The sequence below is a fragment of the Strix aluco genome, chromosome 1 (assembly GCF_031877795.1).
Source record: "Strix aluco isolate bStrAlu1 chromosome 1, bStrAlu1.hap1, whole genome shotgun sequence".
Taxonomy (NCBI): domain Eukaryota; kingdom Metazoa; phylum Chordata; class Aves; order Strigiformes; family Strigidae; genus Strix; species Strix aluco.
The window spans coordinates 96,383,894-96,395,832 of record NC_133931.1 but is presented as its reverse complement, the minus strand read 5'-3'; the positions used below and the strand labels follow the sequence as shown (position 1 = coordinate 96,395,832).

General features: G+C 41.0%; 1 protein-coding gene across 1 annotated transcript; it reads left to right on the top strand.

The window, feature by feature from the left end:
• Nucleotides 1-10,415: 10,415 nt before the first annotated feature.
• Nucleotides 10,416-11,219, top strand: LOC141929359 (uncharacterized). Its single transcript, XM_074839127.1, has one exon. The coding sequence runs from the start codon at nucleotides 10,416-10,418 to the stop codon at nucleotides 11,217-11,219; it is 804 nt and encodes a 267-aa protein (XP_074695228.1).
• The last annotated feature ends 720 nt before the right edge of the window (nucleotides 11,220-11,939 follow it).

Sequence of the window (11,939 nt, the reverse complement as noted above, 5' to 3'; positions counted from 1 at the left end):
AAAAACTAGTGTCACAGATGGGATGAAAGGGCTGCTAAGAGCTATAGCTCAGTGCTGAGTCTCCCAGTCCTACAAGCATCAGCTCTAGTATGCCACTGGAGTCTAACTGTATTGTTCTAGGTATGTGCTCAGGGTAAGAAGGCTCACAGAGTATCTGCTCTACACAAAGACTTTTTTTTCCATGTCAGGGAGGACCCTGTGTATGTTCTTTCCTAATTGGTGAATTTAATTTGATGTGAACATTATGCTAAGGCTGAATTTCTAGGCAGTTTATAAGATAGTGCATTAGAAGAAGAAAAAAACCAACCCAACAACAACAAAAAAACCCAAATCCAAAACAAAACGCATATTCTTTTGAAAAATCCAGGTCTAGCTGTTAGCGTCAATTATTTCAAATACCTACTGACTTTTCTGGCACATCTATCTCATTGAATCTTGGAAATGATTTTACGTGCTTTAGGCATTTGATCACATAATCAGCTTCTGCAAAGCAATGCAAAGGATCCTGAGCATTGTCCTGGCAGATAGTCATGTCAAACCTGACACAGAAGCAAACATAAGGGAACAATTGTTGTTGAAATACATTTCATCACTTTGCATGCTAAAGCATTTGCTCTGGTGATCCACCATGCTGACATGTCCCTCTGCTGATGCCATCTGAGCAGGGACTGCATCCTTAAAGTTGACATGTGCATCACATTACAGCATTGATTTTGTTACATATCATCGGCATAATGGATATTCAGAAGAGATTCATAATCTTGAAAGGTGGCTTGAATCCACAGATCTCATCCATGTTCTGGTGACTCAGAGAATTTTGGAAACTCATTTTATAACATCTCATGCTGGCTTGGGCAAAGGCAAAGTAAACAGTCGCCTAGGGCAGCAGACTTGGGAGAAAGGCAGTCCAGGTCTCGTTTCCTACTTGCTCTCTGCTGATGACAACAGGAATACCATCCTTTAATCTGCCTCGCCACTGTCCCTCCTGCTCCCCTTTCTCCAGTTTAATTCTTGTGGAAATCTAAAGACATCTTTTTGTCTTGTCCCAGTCCCTTTTTCTCATTCACACTCCCTCTGAAATGTCTGCTGGTTTCTCCTAGCTTTTCTTCTCCAGGGAGACTTCACTGCTTCCTACTTGGGCTGTTTCAGGAGTGAGGGGACCCCATATCCCCTCTCAGCCTCACATTTCTTTCTGCAAATACCTATTTACTCCTCATTTTTTGCCACCTTTGCTGAATAGCCTCAGCCAGACTTGGGTTGATGGTAGCATGAACTATGTGAGAAAGCCACAGTTCTGTGCAAAGGTATATCAGGTCATTTGCCTGTTGATAGCCATTGTTTTAAACGAGTATTTTCATATTGGGGAAAAAAGCTGACAGATATAGAAATCTTTGTTGTATTGCTTATGATTCATGAGATTATACGAGACAAAAGTAGGATGGTGTCAGCATGTTACTGAATCCCTGGAAAGGTGTGGCTTGCTCTGTTGGTAATGCTATTCACGCAATGTAAAATTAGATTGCAGAATTCATTGCCATGGGATGTTACAGAAGCCAAAAGACATAAGCGGCTTCAAAAGGGAATTAGGCAAATAGTTCAATCAATGACTGTTAAACATAGTTATCTAGATGTGGCATCAAGCTCAGGAGATCTCTAAAACAGTGGTTGCTGGAAGCTATTTGACTATACCAGTGCAAGGATCACCCTCCACCCACCACCACCAGTGCAAAGATCATTCTCTCCACCGACTGCTCTAACTGTGTTAAGGCTGAGCTTTCAGTCTGTCTCAGTAATATGTGCCTTATGGTTAAAGTACACTACTGTTGATTTAGTCATCTGAAAGTTACATCATTTGAAAGTGAAGTTAAAGGAAGTCTATTCTGAGTGGCAGCTTCCCCTGTCTGTGTTAAAAACACTTTGGGATGAGATAAATTACCTAGATTAGTTGTCCTGTACTTTTGTCCAATAAGCTCGGTGTCTTTCTAAAAAGGAACAGAGTTCAGAAAGGAGTTTGTTCTTCCAAGCAAGAAAGCAAAACATCAAATAGGTGGATGTTGCTCATACATGTACTATGTGTCCTTCCACACGGATTTATTTTTCCCCTGTCTCAAAGCTTTGGATTGCCTTAACTTGCTCGATTTGGCCAATTCCACCTCCTTCTGGCATACGTGATACACACTCATTCCCTCAACCTATACTGAAAGAAGCTGCAGAGGTGTGCCACCCTTTTAGAGTTACAAAACAGCAGCCTTCCCTTGAGAGTAATGCAAGTTCCTGAGATCAATAGACTGGCAATTTGATTTATCGCTTACCCAAGCAACGACAGGAGTCTCTGGAAGTCTCCTTGCACATTGGTGTATGTACAACTACCATACATAAGAAAGCAGCAGATCCTTCACTCATGAGTCATTATTTTTGCCTAAGGAAGTGGAGTTTGCATATGTAGGAATTTATTTATTTATTTGCTGTACTCACTGTCTCAGATCCCTACTGGCAGCAGTTGTTACCAAGACAATCTTGTGAAGGGAAGCAGGGAACTGTTAAGTAATTTGCCAAGTGTGAAGTCAAACACGATGTTTTTGCTTACTGCTCTCAGAATCTTATTTAGTACAATACCTCCACTAAGTGTTGGGACCTCTTCAGGAGTCAATATGACGTTGCTGGTGGTGTCTTGGCAGAGGTTTTGGAAAAGATGGGGAGAAAGTTTGTGAGGTGGCAAATAATACATTGATAGTTGGTAATGGTCTTGCTCTGTGTTGTTTTAATGCTCTTCAGGTAGATATCAAGGATGCTTTGTAAGAATGACTGAGGATAAAACTGTGGCCCGGCGTCACTGGAGTTAGTAACAGCTTGCTAGTGCTTTCTGGGTACAAGAAGGATTTGGGACTACACGTGCCAGTGGGGTCCTAGCAGGACCTCTGCCTGGGGTTCAGGGAAGTTCAATGGAGGTTCAAAGTTCAAACAGGCAGAGCTGCAGGCAACTTAAGTGGTACAAGGAAACATTATCTAATTTTGAAATCCAGAACCTAACTATGCTTGTTTTTTCTGGGAAGGACACGTTATTTCTTCTGTTCAGCCTGAGACTCCAGTGGCATTGGTATTTCAGATTCTTCTTTCTTAGCCTGTCCGATGTTCAGTCAAGTAAAAATTGGACTCCCTATCTCTTCTTCCTTTAAGAAATAAGTATCTGTAGATACACATCTATAAAATAAACCTCCAAACATTTGGAGGCTTATCTTTCATTAATTGTATATGACTATCTTTTCTCTGTTACTTTCTAATCTCTTACAAATTTTACTTATAGAAAAATGATAGGGTTTTAGCTGATAATTCTGCAGGTAATGAATTGGACTTTGACAGACACTCAGCAAAAAGCCTCTGGATGTAAAAATGAAACTGCTGGTGTGAAAGAATTATCTGTACTAACCACTGGAAGCAGGCTGCAAAAGTCCAGGTTGCTGAGCAATGCCCATGTTGCAAAGTAAGAACACAGTCAAGTACAACAAACCCTGTGGTCCATATGCCTTCTCTCCCTGTTGGAGTCTGTTAACCGCTATAGCTGAGATTTAGATCAATTACACTACACGCTGCTGAGATCATGTTTTTTGCTGACAGACAGGCTTGTATCCTACTCACTCTCATCCATCTCAGCCACGTTAGCAGCCTCAAAGGCTTTAAGGAGTGAGCAAGCCTGACCTTCTTTTCAGCCTCAGGTGAGCTTGGGGAAAGTTTTTTTCACCTCTGTGTTTGTGTGTGGACAACACAGACGGCAAGTGAGCCTATGAGTAAAGCTGGATTGCTCTGGGTGCTATGCAAGGGTTGATATGTAGGTGACACAACAGTGGGCCATGCACCAAGGCATAGTGAATGAGAAAGTAGAATTTTTGAGACGGTGTTTGTAGATGCAGTCTTTTCAGTCCTTGATATTGATCTGTAGAGTAAAGTTCCTCATGAGTCAATTTAAGATCTGTGGAAATGGTTAGGCTCAAACAGCAGGAATGCATCCTTTTTTTTTTTTAGCCACTTGAAACTCTTTCTTAATAAAAACGTAATTTTCTTAATATTCTCGCCTCATACCATTCTGGTTTAACAGCTAAGGCAGAAAATGCACACCCTTTTTAAAGCATTTAATGTTCTTACTTTTTTTTAAAAAAAAAGTGCACTTGGCTTCTGGAAAGGTCTGTAATTTCATTTTAAGTTGTGGTGAAACACCAAACAATTACTTGTCTATCCATTTGTGGCTTAGCCTTACTTCCTGAAGTTTTCCTCCCATACATGGGGTTTTTTTATCCCATCTCTCATAGTGCTCTGTTTATTATTCTTATAGCTTAAAGTTTTCTTCTTTCCTAGCCATCAGTTTGTCAGTTGTGATCAAGTGTCAAAATGAAAGCAAACATAACCATCAATTATCAAAAATTACATAGTCTGTTTACATATTCATTAGCAGAAAGGATTTTTTCTCTCATTGCATACCGGATGTGAATTGTAACTAGACACATGAGTTGTCTACATACTCATTTTCACATCTGAAATCTAACAGCTAGGTTGCGTAATCCAGAATTTACCTGCCAGCCATGGAGATCTTGCAATATATGAGTAATACTTTAAAATCTTTTAATACTGAAGGTTATTCAATTATATTTCAAGTACCATCTTTTCTGCAGGAAGAATTTTTTAGTCTCTTCTCCATAAGAAGGCTGTAATAGCATCTCAGGTTACATGATCTTCCTACCTTAAATTCTTTTGCATTTTTTTCTCTCCCCCTCCCACACTTCATTTTTTGCTGAACAAAATGATAGGCGCCCTGCAAAATTAAGATTAAAAAAAGAGAGGCAAGAACATCACACTGAAGAAGGTCACCTTTAATTTTCATACCATAAAACACAATCTTTTCTTTATTATGGGGAAAAAATAATCAAACTTTGATAGCTTAGAATTTCCTTTTCACTTAACACTTAATGGAAACTATTTTTTGCAATCCATCATTTTTTCGGTGTATAATCAGATTTTCCTTTTCAGTACAATTGTAATGAATTATAGACAAGCATATTCTATCCATTAGAAGAAGAAACAGTGAATGGGGTAAACTGGAAGTTCTCAAGATTCATGGTTTTTTTAAGTCACTGTAAAGTTTTCCATTTGTCCCCCCCACTAGTCTGTAGAGTATATGCTGCAGATGCCCTGGTCTTGCAAGCCTTCCTCCTTTTTTAGTCCATTGCAAAGCATTCTTAAGGTACTCTAGAAAAAATGTGAAGGGTTTGTTACACGTTGAAATGTGCTGGCCCATTTGATGCCCGCTGGGTCTGCCCAATACAGATTGGTCTGCCCAGAAGAGAAAATCAAACAAAAGCCCAGCTATGTGAACCCATGGGTGGTCCATTTCTACCTTGACTTCTGTGTCAATCTCAACTACTTATTGTGTGAGCTGAGGTAGATTCTTGCGTTCACAGAAAGACTTTAGAAAGTTCTTTGTGGCTGTTTCATCATAAAAACATGTCTCCATGGATCTGATGCCAGGAATGTGGACTTAGACTATAAACTGATTTAGGCAATGATGCTGTTATTCTTTTACTCAGTGCACGATGATTCAAATCATAAGCTAATGCTTTCCATGTAGATGGTAGGGAGAACAGCTGCTGCCTTGAGGAAAAATCAAAACATTCCACTTTTAAAATATCTTTATAAAGCCATCTAAATAAATTTTTCATTTTGTGTCCCTGGGAATATTTAAGCCCAAGCAGGGTTAGGAGTAAAGTTGCTGAAATACTTCAGTGAGAGCTGTCATCAAGCCCTTCCTAGTGTTTGGGTCACTCTGGCACCTGCAGTCTTGAGATTTTGAAGCTTGCAAGCTCAACTCAACCTTAGCCTGAATGCAGTCTGAGCTACTCCTTCAGAGATTTGCACGTCTGACAGGCAGTTCTGTTGAGACTGGCAGCAAGCCTGCTAATTTTTTCCCAGTCATGGCAGATTGTTTCAATGTTTTTACCCATAATATAAAGATGACTTACTAGAATCCCTGAATTTTCATGCTTGAAGCCATTGCACCTTTCTCCACTGGTAAAATCATGTATCCACTCTGCTTTTATCTTCACACATGATTGAGCTGCAGCTCTGTACAGATACCTAATTTCCTTCTGTTGGAGAGTCATTGATATGTCCCATTGTGCTTTTCCCTGCCACTGAAATATCTGGAGCACTTCTTGATATGATCAGTGGGCTGCACATGGAGCTGGGCTCCATTTCTTATTTTTCTGCTGGTGTAAAAGGATTGCAGAAATGCCTAGGTGTGGACTAGCATGAGAGCAGAACTATGGCAATCCCTGGCTGGCCAGTGGCCCCTCGGGATACTGTTACCATCCAGCATAATGCAGAGCAGCCTGTATTAACTCATGTCTGGTTTGGGTATGGAGGCAGAAGAAAGGGAACATACAACTTTCTTCTATGACTTACTGCCCTATAAAAGGATTTTAAAGAATCTTTGGGGAAAAATTTAGGCCTCAGATACACACATGTGGATCTCATTGATTTCATAGGAGGCCATGTGAGTGTGTACATTAACAGACAGAATATGGCTTTTGATCTTTAAGAGCAATTAATATAAAATATGGAATTACACTACTGTGTAATAGGATATCTTTTACTACTTTGTTAAAAGTACTCCCCAAACTCAAATACAAAACAACATAGCTTCCCAGGCTATGGTCTCATAATGGCATATCTTCGCCAATGCTTATCATCTTCTGATGCTGTTTGTAAATGTGTTTGGTTGTTGGGCTTTGAACTTCAGTAAAACATTTGTACTTAATAAAAAAACAAGACCAAGCACCTTCCTGTCCTCACATCTGTCCATGTTTGAGAATGCCATTATAATTGGAAGAGAAAGGAGAAGTAGTTGTCATGACTATCTGCAGGGACTCCCCCATGACCATTTCTTTCCTGCTACCATGTGAGACACAATTGTGATGGCTAAGCCCTTGTTCCAGAAGCCTGTAAGCACAGAGCATTTCAGCATGTGCTTACAGATAGGAACCTGTAGGTTGCCAAGTACCTCTTGTAGCTAATATCTGAAGGAGTGTGATGGATTAAAAATGTGTGCTGGCATAGACCTTGCAGGGGCGTGCAAGACCGACAGCTTGAAGGTGGCTCCCCAGGGTCTACACCTTGAAACTGCTGCAGTCACATCTACCTGTGAGTGGGTGGTAATAAAATGCAATGAACCTCACTGGAAGTGCCTTTGCTTTCATTTTACCTACCTGAACTTCTCAGGTAAGTAAATCTGAAGCATGTTCTTCCCGGAAATCTTCACACAAATAGGGAAAACAAGGCCAGGAGTGAGCAACAAGCATTGAACAGTCTGTCTGCGACAGGTTCTCAGTGGGAACAGCAAACCCTTCTCAAAGTGTTTCTTCACCAGGGAAATGGCACAATGTGCCTCTCACAGAAGAAAATAATGTAAGGTCTTTTCAGGTCTTTCTATTAAACTTCGAATTGCAAATAAAAGGGAGCTAAACTGTAGGAGTCACTTTGTCAAGGTAACAGTCTCTGAGGGGGAAAAGAAGGATCGTTGTATCATCTCAGTTTTCATTTGAAAGGAACTGTGATCTTGTTCCCTGTTCCCCAGTCTGTCAATTACACAAGAGGCCTTTCTCCTGGAAGGTTTCCTCAGTCTCCCCAGTCATAAGACCGTTTTTGTTCCTGCTTTTGGACTCGAGTGTCTCAATCTTTTTGGCTGAAGTGTTCAGGATATTTCATCTTTAGCCAGAAACTGAAGCTAGATAATTTCCATCTGATGCTTTAGGTGAGATTTTTAGGAAGTTGTGAACAACAGAAGGAAGGTAATAACAGAAACATGCATGCAACCCTAGCCATAAACAGCACTTGTGTTTTAGCAATAATAAATATGTATCTTTTATGGTATTTCTATTTTGCTGAATCTATAAGTCCAATGGACTGAATATTTTTTGCTATTAAGCTTCATAGATTACAGCTGAAGTCATAATATTCTATGAAAAGCCATCTAGCTCAATGAGTTTTGATGGTTTGTAGTTTTATTGTTTAGTTGATTGTATCAGATGCTATTTATTCCACCCAGATCCACACCTATAAAACATCTAATATTATTTTTGATTAAACTAATTTGGTGTGCAATACCACTTTTTTTGTCCCTCTCCCCATCCCTTCAAACAACACTGCCTGTAAAATTTTGCTGAAAAAATTAAAGCTGCAGAGAGCTTTTAAAACAAAAACAAACAACAAAACAACCCACAAAAAACCCAAACCCAAAACTCTGTTTTTTCATGCCCCGTTCGACTATTAGAAAATAGTTATTTTGCAGCAAAGGTAGAAGTGAGGAACAGAATACTACTGCTGGAGACCGCGTATCACCTAGCACCCCTCCGCTGTCCTTTTTGTAGTGGGAAGATATGCCTGTAGTGCTTTGGAGAGAAGAGCAGCCAAAACTAAAAGACTCTCTACATAATGCTGAATTACAATGAACCTTTTCAGTGTGTAACACAGTAAAATCGCTGTTATCTGAATTCCATATTCTTCAATAACCATAACTTGTAATTCAGATAAATGGGAATCACCAAGTTATAAACTTGCAGACTTTATTAACTCACTGGATATTAATCTCTTCATAGTATTATTTATATAATCTGCAGCATGATCCGGTACATGAAAACAGCAGGTTTAGTTTATTTTACCAATTCAGTGCAAAATATCTCTTGCACCAAAAAATGCATTCAAGTTAGACCTCAGGGTACAAATCTGAATTTATGTTAACCGGATTTTATATGTCCAGTGTTGGAAGTATATCCTGACAGATTCATCCAGAAGAAAGATAGTCAGTACAGATGAAAAATAAGAAATTATTATATTGCAGCACACGTAGAAGTGGAGATAGGATCTACCTTCATTCTTTTCCATCTCCAGGAAGATTCTAGATAGTATTTTGGATTGGTCCTTTCTTATATTTATATTACCAGAATAGAGAAGAGAAAGTCTAGGGGCAAGTGAAGCCTTATGGTAAATTGACTGAAGTAGATGCAGATAGATAATTTGTGAATTTTGATCCAGGTGTTCCAAGTGAGAGAGGATGCTGAAGGTAGTTTTTCTGAACATCAAAGGTGCAGATAAAGTTTATTGTTCTGTGGGATACCTTAGTTGGATGTAGAGCTTCTCTTTAAAGACTAGGCCAGCATAACTAAACATGGGTGTACATTAAACACTTAAATTTACAGCTTCTGCGTGCTTTTATGCTTAACATTCAGTTGGTGCTGAATGCTAGTTTCATTTTTGGGTTTAGATTGTTTATGCAGCTAAAGTTTATCTAAGCTTATTTTCTCTGAAGGAAAATGTGTATATTGCAGTCCAGAATTCCTTACCCTCTTTCTGGTGCTGTGTTGCCTCCTTGCTGACTGGCAAAGGACGGGAAGGGCCATAGATATTGTCCTCCTGTAGAATGAGGGAATTGGGTATGTTTGTTTTTGAGGTGGGAAAAGAAGTGTCATCCAACCCTGGTTTTCATTTTGGTGCTCAAAGATGACATAAAAGCTGGATGCCAGGGAGGAATATCCCGGGGGGGGGGCGGGCAGGGAGGGGGGGGCGCGGAAGAAACCAGCCCTGCTCTCCTCTGTGATTGGGACTGACTGTGTTGTTGCTGGGTGGAACGGTGTAATGCTGTTGCTGCTCCTGCTCCGGCACGGTGATGTTTCTGTACCAGATTGTGCTGACTCACATTCAAGAAAACATGATACACAGACACAATGCACTGTAACTCTTTTCCTTTCCCCCAGTAACCTCGGTAAGTGTTTGGTTTCTTTTTCCTGTCTATGGCTAGCATGGTGCTAATATAGCTTTACTGTTAGAATTAATAGAAGGGGGAAAGGCAACCTTGTAAACAAACTGGTAGCAGACAGATTAATCTTGGAGAGGGCATTTAAATGCAAGCTGCTGTTTGTGGTACATCCACCTCCCTTTAAAGCTGATCAATCCTGATAACTCACCCGTCTCTACAAAGTACACTTGTTAGAACTGTGTTCTTAAACGGGAGAAGTGCTTACAATGCCCATTTACAACTGTATTCTGTTTAATTAGTCAGCACAGCCAGTGCTGCAGGGATAGATCACTTGCCTTTAAAGATTTGAGAATGTTAATAGTACAGTATATCATTTTAATTATTATTGGATTAATGTTGTGTCTCGAAGAACATCTAATGCAAATCACAAGAAATGGCCTGAAGTGACCCAAGGGTTGTGCTTTATTAGAAAAGTAATAGGTCCATTGCTTAAATATAAAGAGAGGTTCTTTCTCCAAATGTCACTCTGCACTGGGCTTCTCTGTGTGTGTATATGGAAATGAAACCCTCTTACTTCCACTTTGTCCACAGAAAGTTTCTGTAGCTCATGCAATAAATGGCTGAGACAGGAGTTGTAATACCAAGAGATGAAGAGGGGATCCAAAATAACAGTGATGATGAAGACCCATTTCTGAATCCTGATGCTGTAACGGCATCCCCCAGTTGCTCTGCCAGCCCTTCGTTAGCCAGCCTTAATGAAGACAAGGGAAACTCAGCAGTGCCAGAAAGACTGTCTGTCCTCTCCAGCAAGGCCGTGGCCCAGGCAAAAGCCCTGACTGGCCCAGAGATGCTTAGTGGTGGCCAGGCACAGAGGACAGCCTCTGGGTTGGCTGAGCATCATCCAACAGTTGTAAGTGCATCGTTAGGTGGCTCATCATATCCTGTGGCAGTTGGTAACCTGCAGCCTGTGGGCATTGCCTCCCTGTGCTCCAAAAGCCCCTGCTGTGATGACGACCTGAGTTTGGAGGTGCTGCAGGTCCCAAGGGTGCCTGGCAGGGCCAGCGAGCCCCGGCAGGCTGTCACTGCCCTGCCTGGAACTGATGCTGGAGGCTACCACATGCAGCAGGCAGGGAGAAGTGCCAAGGGCAATATGGCCCTTTGCAGTGTGGGCCGGGTGATTTGGATGAAGACTGCGAAAGTAATGGAGACTTTAGAAAATAAGAAAAAGGAGGAAAAGGAGAAGTACCGGCTCCAGCTAGCTATGTACCGACGGCTTCTGCTGTTGCGCTCAATCAGGAGCTTGCATAAGCAGCTGGAGCAGCAGCAGGCCAGATTGGAGGAATGCTACGGCACAGTAATAAATACCAAGAAAGCAGTGTTGAAACACATCGGCTCAACCTCGCCCTCACCTTCGCTGTAATCGTGTTGCTGCATGCAGAAATGAGCTTTGTCATGCCACTGGAGCCGTCAGTAAGCTTGCATGCCACAGGGGTGGTGTCCTCATACCCAAGAGTATGTGCCCATGTACGCCAAGAGCAGAGAGGAAACAGCAGCAGCAACAGAGCAAGAAGAAAGGGGGAGGTAAAGTGTTGGCTCCTGAACTTATCTGGAGGAAACCAGAGCAAGATTGTACCTGTGCAAGAAGCTGCCTCCTGATGTGCACTCAAAGCCTCAAGCTGAAATAGGATTTTTGGCTTATAGGTTTGTAAAAATAATAATAAAAAAAACCCCAAACACAACTAGGAACCTAGTGTGACACCTGATCTATAAAGGTGGTCATGCAAGAGTTGCTGCCTGCTGAATATGTGATATAGCACATCTCCCTTCTACTTTCAGTGCTTACAAAACTTGAGCAGAATTAGGGTTCATCTGTCTGCAAGAATATCTGAATCTAGAAGCTCAGGCTTCATTATATCTACCTAGCTGCCTGTTTTTCACAAAATTGCTAAGGCCATTGTATGTTTGTGACCTCTATCCTCCTATAAAATGTATTCAGATTGACCAGAAATTATTGTGGGAAGGTAGGACAGTCAAACGCATGCACAGGGAGACAGTGCAACTGCCTAAGCCTTATTTCTTTAGGAAAGCAAGCTAAAAAGAAAGGCCTTGTAATCTGGCATTACATTGGAAACCCAGACTG